The sequence below is a fragment of the Bos mutus genome, chromosome 17, assembly GCF_027580195.1.
Source record: "Bos mutus isolate GX-2022 chromosome 17, NWIPB_WYAK_1.1, whole genome shotgun sequence".
Lineage (NCBI taxonomy): Eukaryota > Metazoa > Chordata > Mammalia > Artiodactyla > Bovidae > Bos > Bos mutus.
In genome coordinates this window covers 60,711,439-60,732,288 of record NC_091633.1, presented here as the reverse complement: position 1 = coordinate 60,732,288, position 20,850 = coordinate 60,711,439, and the positions used below count along the sequence as shown (strand labels likewise).

The 20,850-nt window shown below is 44.9% G+C and overlaps 1 protein-coding gene across 1 annotated transcript; it reads right to left on the bottom strand.

The window, feature by feature from the left end:
• Window positions 1–1,344: 1,344 nt before the first annotated feature.
• On the bottom strand, window positions 1,345–3,019 carry POU4F2 (POU class 4 homeobox 2). Its single transcript, XM_005910210.3, has 2 exons — window positions 2,735–3,019; window positions 1,345–2,286 (listed from the first exon to the last, which is right to left on the bottom strand). Exons 1-2 carry the CDS (start codon window positions 3,017–3,019, stop codon window positions 1,345–1,347), a joined length of 1,227 nt encoding a protein of 408 aa, XP_005910272.1.
• Window positions 3,020–20,850: the final 17,831 nt, after the last annotated feature.

Below are 20,850 nucleotides of genomic sequence, written 5' to 3'. Positions count from 1 at the left end.
CTTTCTTATAGTTCAAATTAGTTTTTGTACAAACAAACCTCCAAAAGGAAAAACAGAAGGAGGAAGGATTCTTGTAAATGTTAAAATGTAGTCCACAAAGCAACTGAAAACTAGAAGACTGAAATACCTTGGTGAAGTCTTAAAATCTGGAAGGGCAAACCCCAAGTGACAAATGCACCTAAAGCTAGAAAATGATGCATCATACTCATGCTTCCAACTGCTTGACTTCTCTTTCATTAGAGGTGTGTGTGTGTGTGTGTGTGTAAGAGTGAGTGAGAGAGTGCATGTGTAGCAGGGACAGTGTGGGAATCCCCATTAAATATGTAACAAAGTAAACAATACTTTGGACTGTGAATCAGGTCTATAGGGTTAAGACATCCATTACTGAGTATTGACTCACAAATCAGAACACTACCAGTGAAAACAAAGAAAAAAACAATCTTCATTCAAAGTGAGAATATACAAATGGGCCAAAAGGAACACAGTATAAGAGGAAAACTGTATAAATTCAGTAAACTCATTAAACATAAAAAAATTTTAACGTCACTAGCTATACGTCCCCCCGTTTGTTAAGACTAAAGAAGTTTAATTAATTAGAATGTGCACAAATTAAGTTGCTAGAGAGATAAATTAATAATTTACAGAGGGTTGTTCAGCAATAATCTAATAATAGCTTTCAAGATCAGTGAACACAGCAGGCGCAACTCCTTTCTTAAGCATTAACACTTCAGAGAAGGAAGAAGGGGGTAAGAACCACAATAAAAATATATATATAATATACAGTGTAAATGCAGAAAATCTGCCATCTTTTTTTTTAATTCAAAATACTTTAGAGATGTCTCTATCACATTAAGCATCAACTCTAGTTTAAAGTTTCAGTTCTGAATCAATTTCTACTTCTGAAAAATAGCTGCAAAGTGTACTTTTAAACTTGAACAAGGGTGACGTCTTTAGGAATAAAAACAAATCTTACTTGATCATTCTGGGGGCCTTTTAAAAGGCTGTCTCGTCTGCCTTCCTGCAAACAGCCAGCTCCAGACTTCCTCTGAAGAGGCCGAGGTGCCTTTTCCGAGTGGGTGGGGTCGAAAGGGACAACTTTGCTACAACTTGACAAATCCCTTCTTTTGTTTTTCTTTCCTTTGAGAAATCGTTTCACATTCTCACCGGGCTTGGGCTCAGTAGCTCACGCGTTTGCTCGCACTCCAATCCTCGCTTTCTCTGGATTCACATTTACTGGAATTGTTTTCTGGTTGCGAAAAATGGAAAGAAAAGAGGCAAGAGGGATGGGGGTGGGGGGAGAGATGAGGAGGGGGCCTGTCCCTGGAGAGGCCTAAAGTGTGTCTCCTAAATGCCCGCGGAATATTTCATTCTTTTCTGTTTCTGCCTCTGGTTGCAGAACCAGACGCGCACCACGTTTTTCTTAAGGTCCAGCTTCTCGGCGATCGCGGCGATCTTTTCGGAGGAGGGCCGCGGCTGGATGGCGAAGTAGGCTTCCAGCGAACGCTTCTCTGGCGCCGCGATGGACGTGCGCTTGCGCTTCTTCTCCGCGCCGTTGAAGAGCTCCGGCTTGGTGAGCTTCTCACGGTGAGACTTCTCTGCCTCCTCTAGCCACGCTTGCAGGATGGGTTTGAGCGCGATCATATTGTTGTGAGACAAAGTGAGGGACTCGAACCTGCAGATGGTGCTCTGGCTGAGCGAGCCCACGCCGGGGATCTTGAGGTTGGCCAGCGCGGAGCCCACATCGGCCTGGGTCACCCCCAGCTTGATGCGTCGCTGCTTGAAGCGCTCGGCGAATGCCTCCAGGTCCCGGGGGTCGGCGTCCACGTCGCTCATGCAGCCCATGTGTGAGGGCAGCCCGTGCGCGTGGGCCATGCTGAGAGCAGCTTGGTGCATGGGGTTCATGGTAGCCATGTGCGGCGCGTGAGCTGGAGTGGACACCACGGCGCCGTCGGGGCCCGCCATGGCACCCAGCGCCAGGCCGGGACTCAGGTGCTCCAGCAGCTCGCCCTCCAGCGCCTGGTGCGGCTGATGGTGGTGATGGTGGTGATGATGGTGGTGGTGGTGCGTGCCCGCCAACGCGGACGGGTGCGAGATGGGCACCGACGAAGAGGAGGCAGCCGACGTGCACGGGATGGTATTCATGGTGTGATAGGTGGCGTCCGGCTTGAAGGGGCTGTGGTGGGGCGGGTGATGGTGGTGGCTCTTGCTCTGGGAGACGATGTCCACCGCCGCCAGAGCCTCGGCGCGGGCCAGCAGACTCTCATCCAGCCCGCCGAATATATTGCTCTGCAATTGCAAGTAAAAGGCACACATTACTCTCAGCAGGGAATTGTGCGCACTCTCTCCGGAAGCTCCGGCCCAGCGCTCCGCACCGCCGCCGCGCCTACAACATTCCCAGAACGTTAAAATAATAATAGTAATAATGATAATAATAATCCGGAAACTAGCGGGTGAGGAGGAGAGGAGGGAAGCCACGGAGAGAAACCAAGAGTGCACGAGGAGGAGGAAAGTGAGCCTGCAAACACAACACAACACAACACGCGCACAGGCAACATTCCAGGTCATAAAAATTAATATGAAAGGAAAGACCCGCTGAATACATAAGCGAGAGAGAGGGGGGAAAATTGGTTGGAGGTGTGGGGTGATTTGCTGTGCAGACATGAAAAAAACATCAAGCAGATAAAGGGGGCTGTCAAAATGTGCCTTTAAGCGGTGATTATGCAGAAATACGCACCGGTGGGGTTGGAAGACACGCTCTCCGCATCGCCTCGGAGCCCCCGCCGCTGCCGCCGCTGCTGCCACTGCTACTGGAGCTGCTGCTCCGGCCTCCACCGCCCCCGCCACTCCCGCCGCCGCCGCCAGCATTGCTGGAGCTGCTCGGAGAGCTGGCGGAGGGCGCCGCGGGTGCAGAGGACCCGGGCGAGGCGCTGTGCAAGGCCGAGTACTTGGGCTCCACGTGCAGGCTGCCGCCGTGCGGCATGCTGAACGCCTGCTTGCTGTTCAAGGACATCATCATCATCTTCCCCGCCCGCTCGGGTGCCGGTCCGAGGCGCACGCACTGGCCCCGGCTGCTGGGACCCTCCCGAGAAGTGCTGGGCGAGAGCCGAAGCGGGGAAGGGCGATGCAAAGTTGTGCTCACTCGCCGCCGCCCCGAGCTCTGCGCGTCTGGCCCCGGCTACGCGCTCCACCGCTGGTTACTGAGGTCAGTCAGCGGATGCTGGGCTCGGCTTGGCGCTGGCTGCAGAACCTGGGCGCCCGAAACTGCCCCCGCTCTTCGCGGCCGCAGAGTTATACTCCCCTCTCCCCGCGCCTGCCCCCGCACACCCCGCCCTCCCTCCCTCCCGCGCGCCTCCGCCCTCCCCTGCCTGGAAGCGCCGGTTTCTCCTGCTCGGATTCTAGCGTCGCCCCTGCTCCCTCTTGGCTTCCTCCAGGCTTTGGTCCTTTCTGCTCTCCTGACACCCCTCTCCCGCTCCCCCCGCCGCTCCCCTCCCCGCGCCCTCCGCCTCCCCTTCCTGCCCCCGCCCGCGCGCTGACGCCGCCGTCCCTTCCCCGCGCCCCACAGCACTCACTTACAGCAGTCCCTTGCTCAACTCTACCGGGTTGGCCAGGTCTGCGCTCCAGCCGTTGGGCGGTTCCTACCTAACAGCCGACCTCCAGCCCCTCCGGCTTCCTGAGCCAAATATGCGCCTCGCCGGGAAAAGAAACTACTAAATAAAGTTGCGGGTCAAAGCGGCCTCTGCTGAGTTTTCCCCTAGACTATAACGAAAGCCTCTTACCTGCTGCCTCCCCCGCCTCCCGCTTACTGCTAAGTTGCAGGCCTCCGCCCCCAACTCGGTCCGCCCCTCCCTGCCGCTCGGGTGACCCCAATCCTTGGCTCGCGACCACAGTGTCGAGAACGCGGACCCTGCCGCGGACCTGGATGCTCCGTGCTGCTCTGCGCTTCCGGCTGGTACGCGCAGTGGTTGGCGCTTGGCTCTGCGCCCCCTCGGCCTGGCGGGTGCCTGGTGCCAAAGAGACCTGGGGTCGACAGGGCTGCAGGGCTTTCTCTGACACTCGGTTTTTCACTGCTCTCAGCGGATTGGACGGCGGAGGAGTCGGCTCCCGTCGCCTATGCGCATGCGACTTCCCCCCACCCAGTGCCCGCCAGGCCCCCGGGTACTCCCCCCAATACTACCACCGAAAGACACTCCTCTCCACCCTCTTTTCTCTTCCTCCGGATCTTCCTTCTCCTCCTCCCTGTCTCCAGTTCAGTGTGAGTTAGGTCTTGGGCGGATCCACTGGCAAACCTTGCTACTGGATTTATTATTCTTCATTAGCCACAATCAAAGAAGGAAGGGGCAACTGACGAGAGGCAGGGCCAGAGATCACAGAGCGCATGTGCTGCAAAAAGTCCTCCCCACCCGAATACACACACACACACACACACACGCCCTCAGGGGCTGGCACGAGCCCCACTTATCTTCATTTCCACAGCCGCTCCGTGCACAGAGAGCCTATTTTTAGCCAACACTTTGCTCGCACTTTTGTCCCAGAGCGGACCACTTTTATTAGAAGTGGACACACACTCTTAGTTCCAGTTGTAAAAGAAGCAGGCACTCTCCTACAACAAAACACACGCGCGCGCACACACACCCCACCTTCTTTCTACTTCTCTCGGTGTTGGGGACTGCTGTCACACACACCCCCGGCAGAGTGCGGAGGGAGCGGGGTACCAGCGAGGGTGAGAAGACCCTGAGACCCGCACGCTAGAGCCCGCGGGTGGCCCGAACCGGACGGGGGTGGCTGGGAGCAGGTGCAGGCACACGGTGCCTGGGGAAGGCGAGCAGGTGCGAGAGCAGGCGGTAGGCCTGAGAGGCTCTGGCGCGCGCTGGGACAAAACAGAGTGGCAAGGAGCGTGGCGAAGGGGGGCCCTCGAGTGGCTGGCGCCTGGAAGCCCTGCGGCAGTGGCAAGTAGGGGGTCTCTCGTTCACCCATGACCTCTGCGGGTCAGGATAGCAGGTTCAAGTCGGGAGCTCAGTCCTCGGGAGTCGCCAAAACTAGGAAAGCTGAAGCAAACGGCGCGCGACGGGCTCTGTCCATGGTGCTTAACCCCCTTGCAACTCCGAGGCTTGCCTTCCTCCTCCAGTACATGGAGGAAAAGAATAAATAGTAGCGAAGGGAATTCCTGCTAGCAGTGTTCCCGAGAAGAAGCCCAGGGAAGGCTGGACACGGGACTGCAGAGAGGTGTTGACATGAATGAATGTGGCTTGCACCGGTCGGTTCAAGTAAATGCTTAGGTGTTTAATTTCTACCTCAACAACAGCCAGGGTAATTTCAAGGAAATTTAAAAAAAAAGTGACATTGTACAGCTCTCACTGTCTCAAGCTTCGAGAAATGAAATAAATCAAAGTTAAAGGCTTGAGTATCATTTAATTATAGTGCGAATAGCGCTTTGAAAGAAGTAGAACAACATCTCTAAACAAATTATGACTGGGCCAGGAAGGAATTATTAGATTGAAATTTCATTTAGGCTCGGGAGACACTGCGCTTCACTGTGTAATCTGCTATGCCTCATCTGATTTGTATGCTTAATTCAGCTTGACGAATTTATTAGTTTTCATAATAGTGAAAAAATTGAGCAGTACTATGGGCTAATGCATTGTGTATACTATAAATTGTATGTCATCGTGGAAAGACTGAAGTTTATAGAAATCTTTTATTAATGTCGGTATAGGAGGGAGGATTTTTGTGCAAACATTGCAGAGGTTCAAGCCAAACTCCAGTGTTGCTGGATCTCACTGGTCTATTAACATATCATCATATTAATTAGACTACTTCATCAATGATATAATTTCAAACTTCAAATTATGTTCTAATTAACAAGGGTTGTCCAATTTGCTTAATCTTCAAAAGGCTTTGGATGATCTAATTAGTATAAACTGTTGAGCATCTCTAAAACCTAAAAGAAATCCATTAAAATATTTTTGGTGTATACTCTATCAGTACTGTTTAAGAACCAAAGGACTAAAAGTAAGAGTGGAGGAAGAGAATAACTGGAAGGCAAAGGTGGGCATCTACCTAGTTCTTCCAGATTACAATACTAAGGGAATCACAGGAGAAACTTTTGGGTATTGCACCTCATAAACAATGTGTTTATGTATTTAAATAAAGGCATAAGAATATCAAGGAGAAAAAACCACAAGGGGAAAAATTCTTCTCTTTCATTAGGTGCCTAATTAGATGTAAAGTGAAAAGCAACCCTGAGGAGTTTCCCAAGCATTATTGTGGCATTTGTCAGCTGAACTTGGATTGCAAAATCAAATATTTGGGGGTGTTTTGAACCTCTCCCTGTCCCCTCCCCCCTCATTGAGCTTAATTACTTGCCATAGTTGTTTTAATGTATGTTGTCACCTGGGAGTATTGAGAAATGCATATCGTTAATATGAATTAATCTTGATTTTAATAGCAACTGACAACTGATCTCCAAAATGCTAAACACTTGTCACCATTTCATATGGTAAATAAGATAGTATAATAAATTCATGAAATAAAGAGGGCACTGTTGCAATGACTGGACAAACTTTGTTTGATATGAAGTTTAGTGATTAAAACTATTTTAAGCAGGACAACTCCCAAGAGAATATTTTCCTGGTGTCTAAAATCTATATATCACTGAATTAATTTAATACAGCTTTTAAAAATCTTTCTGATATTTCTCAATGGTATCTCTAATTCCAGATCAAAAAAGGGGGGAGCCCTTTATTCTAATTTTCAAGGTGAAACAAATTACTATGTAGTTGTAAAGCAATTCAAGAGTTTATTTACCTGCATTCACATCCTCTTAGAAAACACACACTTTTTTCTTTTTTCCAAAAACAGGTGAGAGTTAGATTTCTCCTTTTCTCACTCAATAAGAAAATGAGCAGCAGTAATAATGTTGTATCAGAGGGAAAATGCAATTCTTCCTTTGTCACCGCGACTTGCAATCTTAAAATCTCTCCTACCAGAAGTGTCCAGAGTACCAAGCTCTTTGCAATGTTATCAATAAAACCATTTTGGTTTTGCCCACAGGCAGTGTTGCAAAGTGCACCAGCAGGTGTGGAAGTTGCTTTCTGAGGAAGTGAGACTCCAGTCCCCCAGGTAGCGGAAACCATCTAAACAACAGGAAAGTTGAGAATAAACCCAAGGGACAGCAGCAAATGGCCCAGCCTTGGAAATCTGCTTCATATGACCTCCACATACACTTCTATGTCCAAGCATTTTTCTGCCCTGCGCTTATGCACACCTTCAGACCTACCTAATAAACTGAAAGCAGAGGAGTGATTTTCTTTTTTTTTTTTGAAACAAGAGAAATAGAAAATGAATCAACTACATGTGTGTCACATGTGTGTGACTACCAGAGGGGCGCCTTTCTTTTCGCCAAGCCTCTTTGTTTGACAATAGCTTCTGTCCCATCGCTGCCAGATGCGATGGATGTGACCAACTTCCCTCCCGCGGGCAAAGAATCGCTTGAGGTTCCACTCAAGCTCCCTGGCAGCGGGGTCCCTGCGGTAGGCACCCCCTCCCAACCCCCCGAAATCAGCCCGCAGCCATCCCGAGAGGAGAAATCACTGTCTCCTCTCCTGTATCTGGGACCTAATTTACTATTAAAATTTTAAGCAATGCATTCATATTTTACTGGACCTAATGTGTTTTATTAAATTTTAATCCATTAAGGGCAGTGTGATTTCTCTGTATTTCAAACAGAATTGAGTTGGATTACAAGGAAGATTTTTTAAAAAGAGAGATCTGACTCCTTTCATGCTCCATCCAGACCTCGGGTTGTTAGGGCTTCAGGGAGGAAAGGGAGAGAGGATGGATTCTCCCGCGTCCCATTCTTCTCAAGGTCAATCTGCTCTGGATCTGAATAGACTCCGACCCCCTGAGCTCTCTCTGCACTCTGTAGCTTAGGGCACAAACTCCTCCATGGCCTCCGCTGTTCCAAGGAAGAAAAGAGGCGGAAATTAGCCCTGAAATTGAGCCCTCTGGGAGCGCCCAGAGAGCCCAGCTACAGCGCGGAAGGGGTGGGGAGGAGGGCTCGCCTGGACTTCTTAAGCCCTGGGGCTATTTCGAGGAGTAGGGGTGCGTTTTACTCAAACACCTTTCCTCTTCCCAGCAAGTCCACCACTGTTCTTGTGTTTGTCTCTAACTTTCTCTCTCCACTGGCTCCCCCCTGAGTCCCAAGCCCCATTCGCTTAAAGGTCGGAAGGAGTACCTCTTTCCCCCAAAGCTCCCAGGCAGCACCCGTGCGCGAGGGCGCACTCTGGCCTCAGTGTCTTCCTAGCTAACTCACTCTCCACGCCTCCGGCTGCAAGACCTCAGCAAGTGTCTCCGGAAACCTCTACATCCGGCAGTTCCCAGGCTCTCCTGGATCGAAATTCGGGCTCGAAAACTCCTGCTCTCCCAACAACGCCTGGCAGGGCGAATGAAGTGGGGTCACTGGCGCTCTGGAGCGCGTACTTTGCGGGTAGGGAGAGACTGGATCCCGGGCCAGGGCCCTGTAGTGGCCGGACAAGCCAAGTGGGACTCTCTAGATAATTCTGGACTGAGGACAGCGGCCGGGCAGGGGACCAGAGGATGAGAAAAGGCAAGGTGGAAAAGGAAGGCAAACGCTTCCCCTTTCCCCGGTGGAGGGAAAGGCGCGGAGCTGAATTTCAAATAAAGCAGGCTGACTGGGAAGAGGGAACGCGGGACTCGCCAGTCCCAGGCCCGCTGGATGCTAGCAAAGCTCCGAGACACATTCACGTTTCCGGCGGGTGGGTTGACTGAGGTCGAAGTGGGGCGAGCACTGGCGTCGACTAAGCTTCGGAGCAAGCACAACAGGCGCCAAGAAATTAACAGCCGCCCGAGGGAAAGAGTGAGTCCTCCGTTTCCAACTCCTTACTCCCCAGAGCTCCAGGGCGCGAATCACACTCTGAGCCACGGACACACATACAGACGCGCTTACACCCACGCATGCAAACACACAAGTGCTGACACGCACACTCACTCAGATTCACACCTGTTTCTCCCCTCCCCACTCTCCGTGCAAAGGGGAGGGGGCAGATCTCCGCGTTCTGTGCCCAGGCAAGCGCCCCTCTGTTTACTTTCTCCGATGAAACTGTTATTTTTCGTCGTAGTGAATTTCCCTGGTCCGTGTGTTTACCTCTTCCCAAAGTTAAGTCCAGTCACGAAATCAAACTTAAGGCATTGGAACAATCAATGAAGACTTTTTGCAGTCCATGGCGCCTTGCGCTTCCTGGAACTAAAATAAATGCAAGAAATCGAAACTTAATTACTTGAAAGAAATCCAGAAATCCCTCTGCATAATTTATCCAGTCATTTTTCGTAGCGTTCGTGTTCGGTGCAGTGTATGTTAACTTTATACTTCGGGCTAAGATCTGGTTTCCTTCGCCGATTCCTTGGGGGTGACTCCACCCAACCTCAGCCAGGAATTTTGCCTTGCACTAGATCCCCCTTCTTCTTTATCCCCAGAGCTGATCTAGTAACTTTTTTTTTTTAATTCCGAGGTCACCAACTGTAATGGTACAAGAATCCCTGGGGCTGAGTGTTCTGTGAAGTTAAAAGATGGGGAAAAAAAAAAAATCTCACCCATTTTCTCTTCTTTTTGCTCACTGGGGCTATAGTCTAATTCGTGTAAGTTGCCTAACACTAGATCTGAAATCAGGACCCTTAGTAAATACAAGGCAGGAACATTTCTCTGAAGGAACAGTGCCCCATCAGAAAGTGCCAATCTGCTGGTGATGGAAAAATTGATTAAAAGGTAGACTTTTTTCCCATCTCTCCAGGGAAATTCCCCCTCTTCCTCCCTCCCTCCCTCTGTCTCTCTCATTATCTTCCTAAGGCACACTACTTGAATATTTGTTCCTACCACACTACTCTTCAAGGTATATAGCCAGACCACAAACCCACTACATTAGTTTCTGCCTCTGATATCTGTTCCTTTCAGACTCACTCATTTTCTCCTTTGGTTTCTAGTTAATTGAGAATCTTCGTATTCATAAAGTGCCAAAAGATCTTCATGGGAGGGGGTTATGAACGGAGTTGATGTTCCTGTGTTCAGTTTCAAGATACGGGCTAATATCAAGTGAATTTTGTACGTATTGTGATTCTGACATTGAGTCCTATTGGGAATTTAGAAATTTCATGATTACTAAAGCTATGGCTAGTGGATTTGCAGAACAGAACGGTCCCTGAATCTATTAGCGTGGAAGGGTGTTTCCAGAAAGACAAGCTTTCTCACAGACATCTTATAGAAATCTGAAGTAGTGTTATGAAAGAATGAAAAATACATTGGGGAACAGCTTGGAAACTGAAGTACATTTTGATTTAACTTACATTAACAGAAATGTAATGTAAAAGTGAAAGGATCTAACAAAACCATTAATAATTAAAAAATAATTACAGATAGTCCATCCTTACTATTCATAACCACTCAACACTTTAGACAAAGAAAACGGAATACTCTTAATGGGAATGAGATGTGAGCAGACTGCTAATGAGAAGTTAACCAAGGACTGTGAATTTGTCAAAGGAGGCGAGTTTCCTTGTTCCCCTCACACACACACACACACACACACACACTAACGCTCTCAGAGTTGGCTTGGACCTTCCTTTTCCATCAGCATATACACTGAGTGTCGGTTTATGCAGCAGAAATCTCTTGAGCAATAACAATAGGGACCTTATCAAATTGTGACGATCAGGGGCACCAGATGGTTTGTCTATTAACCATCCTCACTGACAAATATTTATAGGTGCCTAAGAGATTCATGCTTCTGTAATAGATTTTGGTTGGACAATTCCATCCCACAAGGATTTCACAAACCAATGACCCTCTAAAGACAGCATTTGTTTCTGTTCCTTGCTTGTGACCACTTTTTTTAAAAGATGTCATTCTTTAAGGACTCATTGTCATCCTTTTTCTTTGTACCTTATACATTCATTGTACTCCTCACCAGAGGAGTTGCGTTCCAGTATTTTTTTAAATGTGCGTATTAATTTTTCTGTTACCTAAATTAGATTTTCTTTCCAGTATGAATTTTCCAATGTTCCAAGGCTTTAGAGCAGTTTTCCACGTATAATCATGCAGTAAACTTTTAATCATGCAATAGACCTTTAAAAAGATGTTGGGAGGAAAGATACAGTGACTCCATTCTGATTTACACTGCATATTCTTCTTTATTTTGTTTGAGTCACATGGGACTGCCCTAGAGTGCTTGGCTGATGTTTGGAGACACTGGGAGGAAATCAAAGGAGCCTTGCGGAAAGCAAACTTCACTGCCTCTTTGCAGAGATAAAGGGAATTCTTACAAAAGGAGAGATTTGCAGACATACAACTGGAATTCAATGAAGTCATGGCTGAGGCATCTGCTGAGAAGCTACCAGGAAGTGGAGACCTACAGCCCGTGTCAAATCTTTCCAATCTAAAGAATTTGAAGCTTCCTTCCTTCCCCATCCCCAGATGAATTAGAAACAAAACAGCATGCCTTTTGTAGGAAACAAACAAACAAAAAAAAAAAAACCTAAGGAGAAATGCTAATGGACTGCCTGAAAAGATTATAAATACTGCTTAGCTGTATAAATATGACCTGAGTGCATAAAGCATGATAGAGTCCATGTAGGCGTTCACTCTCAGTTTCTGTTTAATGCAGTAGAAGGACATTGTAACAGTAATGATAGTAAACACATTTAAACACTTTATCCTTTCTTGAAATTTTACATATTGCCCATGACTTGCCAGTAAATCTTGTATATCTAGAAATGAGCTAATCATTCAGAGAATTTTAATATTTGTACCTAAGTATGTGTCATTGTCTCTGTCTACCGTTCTCTCCTTTAGATGCCTGTGTAGATCATCAAGATAAGAGTTCAGCTAACATGTGCTCTGGATGATGTTATAATTTGGCGCTTTGACTAGATTTTCCTGATATGCACTTAAGACATGAAATTGCTCTAGTATTATGATGGTCAAGCTTTATTTGAAAGCCTTAAGATTTCTCCTCTTCAAAATACGAATTCTATATGCTCTGTTGTTGTTGTTCAGTCGCTAAGTCGTGCGACCCCATGGACTGGAGCACTCTAGGCTTCCCTGTCCTTCACTATCTCTTGGAGTTGGCTCAGATTTATGTCCATTAAGTCAGTGATGCTGTCTAACCATCTCATCCTCTGTCTCTGCCTTCTCCTTTTGCCTTCAATCTTTCCCAGCCTCAGGCTCTTTTCCAATGAGTTAGCTCTTTGCACCAGGTAGCCAAATTATGATGACACTTTGTGATGCCATGTGCTTATTGCACCCTTTTGCTTGTCAAGGGTAAGGCCAAAGAAGGTGTTGTCAGTATTGTGCTTATCAGACATATTCCTATATTCATAGTCCATTGGTTTCTCCTGGACTGCACTGTCTAGTCTGGACCACATGATCAGTCACTTCTATAGTAACCATGCTAGCCATGGTGATCTCTTTACTCCCTTGCCTTCCCTTATCAAATTTAACCTGTCCTGTTTTCTCCACTTTTGCCAGTAGGCTGCTGATAGGACTGGCAATAAGAGAAGAGGCTACTTTCTCTTTAAATTGTAATTTAGGGACTTCTCAGGTGGCTCTAGTGGTAAAGAATTTGCCTGCCAATGTAGGAGATGAAGGAGATCTTCCATCCTGGGGTTGGGAAGATACCGTGGTGAAGGACACGGCAGCCCCCTCCAGTATTCTTGCCTGGAGAATCCCATGGACAGAGGAAACTGGCGAAGTACGGTCTGTGTCATCACAAAGAGTCAGATATGATTATAATTTATTATGTATCAAATATATATAGATATGTATATCTGCAATATCTTGAAACTTAGTTTCCTTCTGATGATCCTTCCTCTACTACACAACCTGTGATGCTGAAAACTACATTTCTCAGGTTCTCCTACAGTTCAGGTACTGGCTGTGAGGCAGAGGTGTGGCTCAGTTATTCTCTATTGGTGTGAACCCAAAAGGAGTGGAACTTTCTTACAGCCAACAGTTGTTGCTAAGAATGGTATCTTCCTGAAGTCTGTAGTTTCACCAGTGTCTTCCTTATTCTCCTAGAGCTCATGACTTTTCTAGCAAAGTTGTTCTGCACTAATTCTGAGAGTTGTTCCCAGAAGTTCAGTGTAGAGTCTAATGCTTCATTCTTTTAAAAGCTGTGTAAGCACATGCCTGTCTGAAATCTGTGTTTGTTTAAAACAGATAAAGTAGTTTCTGTGAATTGCAGCTAGACCCCCTGATCTCAGGGCTTCCCAGGTGTGCTAGTGGTAAAGAACCCGCCTGCCAATGCAGATGTGAGAGACGTGGATTTGATCTTTGGATCAGGAAGATCCCCTGGAGGAGGGCACGGCAACCCACTCCAGTATTCTTGCCTGGAGAATCTCATGGACAGAGGAGCCTGGAGGGCTACAGTCTATAGGGTGGCAAAGAGTCGGACACGACTGAAGTGACTGAGCACTACTCCATCCACTCCATCCTTCACCTTGTTTTCTCTCCTGCTCAGTATCTTTTTTACTCACCTTTAACTGACTCCCCATCTCACTCCCTAGAGAATCTACTGCACACATTCCCCACTTCTGCCATCATGACTTTGAGCGCATAACCTCACCTCACAGTTTACTAAGAAGATAGTGCACCGCCACGCATTCCCTTAAGTTTCCCACTGCCGCTGAGGTATGTTTCCTGCGTTTTCACCCAGCCTCTCCCTGGATTCTCTCATAAGTTCACCTCCTCCCTCAAATTGACCCTTTATTTTACTCACGACTTCCCATCCTCTCACCGCCTTCAAAACCTTGGTCTGTCAATTTACTCTTTTTCCTGCATCTTTAATTTTTCGTCTCCCGTCTCTCTCTCCCTACCCGACTAATATATTCAAAATGCTTTGGCCGTAACACTTATTTTATTCGTTGTGGCATGTGGTATTTAGCTCCCTGACCAGGGATCAAACCCAGGCTCCCTGCATTGGGAGCTTGGAATCTCAGCCACTGGGCCGCCAGGGAAATCCCTGGTCATATAATTTAAATAAAACAAAAACTCTTTACATTTCTTTCCTCAAATTTCGCTCTTCTTTTCACCATCAAATTTTGCAAATGTTGGTTGCACTTACTGCTTTCATCTCCTCACCATCCAGTCACTTCTTAACTTGCTACTGATGATGCTGCCACAGAGAATACCAATGGCCTTTTAGTTTGCACACTCGGGTATTTTTCCCAAAAGCACAGGTTTCAGTGAGGAATTTTGTGCTGGTTCTACCAGTTATTAATTCCAATTCCCATTTTACCCCTCCGAAAATTGTGGATAATAATAGCATGTTCTTCCCCCAGAGTACTTAGTGGATGGCATGTCAAGGGCTTTTTTAGCATATTTCCCTGGATGTGATAAGTACTTGATAAACACTAGCTAATGATACAATACCAATAATAGTCCTTGCGGAATGTGAGTGTTGGCAGTTCTCTCTTTCCTAAATAGATTGGCTTGGATCCCATCATATGATCTATAAAGGCAGTATTAGCAGCCTCAGGAGACCCAAACTTTAAACCAGATTTTGGCTTTTCTTGGTATTCTTTTCCACTGTCATCCGTCCATCAAACAAGGCCAGACCCCAGTGACCCGTCTCCCCAAGGCGATTATATCAAAAATGTGGGCTTGTGTATCATTTATTTGTTAACTCAAAGGCACATTCAGAGAAACCAGTGGTTAATTATTATTGATTAAATGCTCAGAAAGACCCAAAATTTTGTCACCAGACTTCCCCTACCATTTTACCATAATTTCTAACTTATTTGCTAAAAAAGTAAAGTTTTGAAAGAACACCCACTATCTACAGCTGAGCATATAGGTCTTTTCCTCAAGTCAAAAGTATTCTGCACATATACTTTCTGAAGCATGTTTCCTTTCTTCTTTTCCTTGGCCGTTCTCCTATTTGCTGGAAGATCTTGATTACCTAAGGATCTATCAACTCTATTTCTGCCTCTCCCTTGCTAATTCCATCATTTTCATAGTTCCTGCGTGTGTGCATGCTAAGTCACTTCAGTCATGCTCGACTCTTTTCGATCCTATGGACTGCCAGGCTCCTCTGTCCCTGGGATTCTCCAGGCAAGAATACTGGAGAGGGTTGCTGTGCCCTCCTCCAGGGGATCTTTCCAACCCATGTATCGAACCCACATCTCTTATGTCTCCTGCATTGTCAGGTGGGTTCTTTATCACTAGCACCACCTGAGAAGCCTTCATAGTTCCTGCTCTCACCCAAATGCCTCCACATACTTCATTACCCTGATCTCTCTTTTTTTTTTTTGTTCTACTTTTTCTTCGCATGGATTTACCCTGTTTTTTTTTTCTTTTTTCTTTTCTTGTTTTTTTAAATTTTCTTTTATTTTTAAACTTTACAATATTGTATTGGTTTTGCCAAATATCGAATTGAAAGAGACACGTGTACCCCAATGATCTCTTCTGAAAGGCAGTTTCACATTTCAACAGTTTACTCAATTTCTCCGCCTGGATATCTGCTTTACCTTCAAACCCAATCCCTACAGACCCATACCACTTCACTGATATTTCACTAATGAAATTTACTACTTTCCGTTTGTATAATCTTTTATTCTTGTTTGATCTCCCAGATGAGACTGTGAGATCCCTGAAGTCAGAGTCTATATTCAGTTACTCCTATGCCCTTAACAAGCTTATCATCACATCCTGTATAGAGTAAGTGCTTGATATCTATTCAATGATGGGCTAAATAACTGAAAGTTATGATAGCAAATGATGTGAATGTTGTACACAAAAATCTCACTAATACTTGTTCTTTTCTGAATCTTTTTAGAACTTGACCCCAAATTAACAGGTAAATGAGGGACTGAAAAAAAAATTTTTTTTTCATTGACTAAAAAAGACAAAGAAAAACTAGATTACACAAGGTACCCTTGCAGACTAACATGAAAAGAAATATATCAATAATATAGAAAGATGCAAATAAGCCATTTATAGACTGGCAAAGCTAAATGTTTATTGAAATTTGAGAAATGCCAAATCTCACTTAAGTAACCACATAAATCTTAATTAAAACAGGGAGGTACCAATTTATAGGTATCATCATCATAAAATTGAAAAGTTGGATAATATTTAAAGTCATTAACAGTGTGGGTTAGAAACCATAACACAATACTGATAGAAGTATAATTATTGGATGGCCATTGTGGAACGCAAACTGATAATTTCTAGTAAACATAACTATGCAAATACATCCTGCCTACCAATTCCATTGCTGGGTTTTAATCCAAAGAAACTTTTCTACAGATCCAAAAGGTGATATTTGAAGATGTTCCTCTCAGTGTTGTTTATAATATCAGAGAAGTAGAGGCAGCAGTAAAAGTAATGACTCTATGGCAGTATAAAGAAGCCTTAAAAAGTTGAGTGAAAATTGAACAATGTATGTAATATAATGCTATTTTTGTACTTGAACACACAAAAAAATCTGTGTATTTTTCAAACAAAAAAATATATCAGATCAGATCAGTCACTCAGTCATGTCCGACTCTTTGCGACCCCATGAATCGCAGCACGCCAGGCCTCCCTGTCCATCACCAACTCCCGGAATTCACTCAGACTCACGTCCATCAAGTCACTGATGCCATCCAGCCATCTCATCCTCTGTCATTCCCTTCTCCTCTTGCCCCCAATCCCTCCCAGCATCAGAGTCTTTTCCAATGAGTCAACTCTTCCCATGAGGTGGCCAAAGTACTGGAGTTTCAGCTTTAGCATCAGTCCTTCCAAAGAAATCCCAGGGCTGATCTCCTTCAGAATGGACTGGTTGGATCTCCTCGCAGTCCAAGGGACTTTCAAGAGTCTTCTCCAACACCACAGTTCAAAAGCATCAATTCTTCGGCACTCAGCCTTCTTCACAGTCCTACTCTCACATCCATACATGACCACAGGAAAAACCATAGCCTTGACTAGACGAACCTTTGTTGGCAAAGTAATGTCTCTACTTTTGAATATGCTATCTAGGTTGGTCATAACTTTCTTTCCAAGGAGTAAGCGTCTTTTAATTTCATGGCTGCAATCACCATCTGTAGTGATTTTGGAGCCCAGAAAAATAAAGTCTGTCACTGTTTCCACTGTTTCCCCATCTATTTCCCATGAAGTGATGGGACCGGATGCCATGATCTTCGTTTTCTGAATGTTGAGCTTTAAGCTCACTTTTTCACTTTACACAAAGATAAGAGTCAACTCATTAGCATAAGTGCCATTGGCTATCAGGAATGTAACCGGGAAAAAAATTCATGAGGATACATCAAAAGCCTTAAAGGATCATTTTCTCTTATGAATCCTACTTCTAGGAATCTCTCCTAAAAAAATAAATAAATAAAAAATGGAAAACAACATTATGCCCATGAAGATGAAAGGCAGTTTTTCTTTAAGGCAAAAATTGGAGTGTTCAGTAACAGAAAAATTGTTTAAAAACTGTAGCACATCCATATTGTTAAATACATACTACAATCATGTTTTCAGAGAATACTTAATGACTTGGGAAAATATATTCCTTTAAAAAAAGCAAGCATGATATAAAACAGAGATCCTTTCTGTTTAAAAGAAGTATATAGATGCGCAGAAAATAAGGAAAAAATATTTAATTTAAAAGTTTACATTGTGAGAGATTTTAATTTCCCAAATTGTTTGCGATGAATTGTGTTTTTCTTACCAGAATTACATGTGTATACAGATTTAGATCATGTCACCTGGTCCCATCACTTCATGGCAAATAGATGGGGAAACAATGGAAACAGTGACAGACTTTATGTTTTTGGGCTCCAAAATCACTGCAGATGGTCACTGCAGCCATGAAATTAAAAGATGCTTGCTTCTTGGAAGAAAAGTTATGACCAACCTAGACAGCATATTAAAAAGCAGAGACATTACTTTGCCAACAAAGATCCGTCTAGTCAAAGCTTTGGTTTTGCCTATAGTCATGTATGGTTATGAGAGTTGGACTATAAAGAAAGCTGAGTGCCGAAGACTTGATGCTTCTGAACTGTGGTGTTGGAGAAGACTCTTGAGAGTCCCTTGGACAGCAAGGAGATCCAACCAGTCTATCCTAAAAGAAATCAGTCCTGAATATTCATTGGGACTGATGCTGAAGCTGAAACTCCAATACTTTGGCCACCTGATGTGAAGAACTGACTCATTTGAAAAGACCCAGGTGCTGGGAAAGATTGAAGGTGGGAGGAGAAGGGGACAACAGAGGATGAGATGGTTGGATGGCATCACTGACTCAATGGACGTGAGTTTGAGTGAACTCTGGGAGTTAGTGATGGACAGGGAAGCCTGGCGTTCTGCAGTCCATGGGGTCTCAAAGAGTCAGACATGGCTGAACTGAACTGAACAGACTTCACTGTAACTCTTATTTAAAGTGCTATAACTAAGCAATCTATCAGATGAACCATCAGCTGAAGTCATTCAGCTAGTATCAATGGCACCCCACTCCAGTACTCTTGCCTGGAGAATCTCATGGGCAGAGGAGCCTGGTAGGCTGCAGTCCATGGGGTCGCTAAGAGTCGGACACGACTGAGCGACTTCACTTTCCCTTTTCACTTTCATGCATTGGAGAAGGAAATGGCAACCCACTCCAATGTTCTTGCCTGGAGAATCCCAGGGACAGGGGAGCCTGATGAGCTGCCATCTGTGGGGTCACACAGAGTTGGACACGACTGAAGCGACTTAGCAGCAGCAGCAGCAGCAGCTCTACTGAATATTTATTGATTGGAAAATGGTATTTAATTATCTTGAAAGGGATGTATTTTGCTATCTAAGTTTTATCTTTTCCACATCTCTGAATGTGGAAAAAATCAAGGGTTACACATAGAAGCCAGTCTTGACTAGCACATGCTTAGCTGGGGACTCCACAAAATAACCCTCTAAATAAGGCCTATATTATTTCAACTGCAATCCAGCTCACCTCTCTTTGCTTAGAGTGGGATCAAGATGCTCCCTAGGTATCTAAAAGACAGGAACAAGAAGGAGTATATTATCGTGTTCTTTATTTTCATCCTTTCCAGTATTTTATCAGGGAAAAAATGCATACTTGGTTAGTTTCAGGGAAAAAAATAAACTTTACTAAGAAAGAGTTAAAATAGCATCTCAGTTCTCAGAGTCAGGATCCATTATATTCTCTACCTTGGTTCCCTAGCTGATGTACACTTAGAGAGCTTTTGTAAACTAGTTGCTATTGTGTTTAATTGAAAAACTAACACACGATGATTGAATTCATGCTCAAGATGGTGCAGTAACTTCAGTCTTTGACTACCCCATTAGTTGCAAACCCATGGCAATGGTAGATAAGAAAAGAAAACCTCACAGGGCTTTGTCTATATAAATAATTTGGTTAAGGATATATTGATATTCATAAGGACACATAAGATAGAGGGAATTATTGATGGAGCTTTAGAATGATGGATAGAGAAAAGGTACTTACATACATGTTTATTGCCAAGCAGTAAATGTGAATACTCTTTATTTATACTATGCAGGCACCATCCCTTCCTGTATATGACCAGAAACCACCTTTTCATGTTCTTTATTCTTAAATGTGCTCTTTCTGGCTGATTTCATATCTCCCATGATAGGAAAAACATAGCTTTTCGGAATCTGATTATTTTCATGAAACAATTGATTTTCTTGCTCTACAGTGTCCTAATGTGTGTGCATGTCAGTCACTCAGTCATGTCTCACTCTTTGCGACCCCATGGACTGCAGCACGCCAGGCCTCTCTGTCCATCACCAACTCCTGGAGTTTACTCAAACTCATGTCCATTGAGTCAGTGATGCCATCCAAACATCTCATTCTCTGTCGTCCCCTTCTCCTCCTGCCTTCAATCTTTCCCAGCATCAGGGTCTTATCAAATGAGCAGTTCTTCACATCAGGTGGCCAAAATATTGGAGTTTCAGCTTCAGCATCAGTCCTTCCAATGAATATTCAGGACTGATTTCCTTTAGGATGGTCCGATTGGATCTCCTCCCTGTCCAAGGGACTCACAAGAGTCTTCTCCAACACCACAGGTCAAACGCATCAATTCTTCAGCACTCAGCTTTCTTTATAGTCCAACTCTCACATTCATACATGACTGTAGGAAAAACCAAAGCTTTGATTAGATGGACTTTGTTGGCAAAGTAATGTCTCTGCTTTTTAATATGCTGTCTAGGTTAGTCATAACTTTTCTTCCAAGAAGCAAGCATCTTTTAATTTCATGGCTGCAGTGACCATCTGCAGTGATTTTGGAGCCCAAAAACATAAAGTCTGTCACTGTTTCCACTGTTTTTCCATCTATTTGGCAAGAACTTATGGGACCAGATACCATGATCTTAGTTTTCTGAATGTTGAGTTTTGACCCAATTTTTTCACGCTCTTCTTTCACTTTCAACAAGGGGCTCTTTAGTTCTTCTTCACTTTCTGCCATAAGGGTGGTGTCATCTGCATATCTGAGGTTATTGATATTTTTCCTGGCAATCTTGATTCCAGCTTGTGCTTTATCCAGTCCAGCGTTTCTCATGATGTACTCTGCATATAAGTTAAATAAGCAAGGTGACAATATACAGCCTTGACATACTCCTTTTCCTATTTGGAACCAGTCTGTTGTTCCATGTCCAGTTCTAACTGTTGCTTCTTGACCTGCACACAGATTTCTCAGGAGGCAGGTCAGGTGGTCTGGTATTCCCATCTCTTGAAGAAATTTCCACAGTTTGTTGTAATTCACACAGTCAAAGGCTTTGGCATAGTCAATAAGCAGATGTTTTTCTGAAACTCTTGCTTTTTCGATGATCTAGCGGATGTTGGC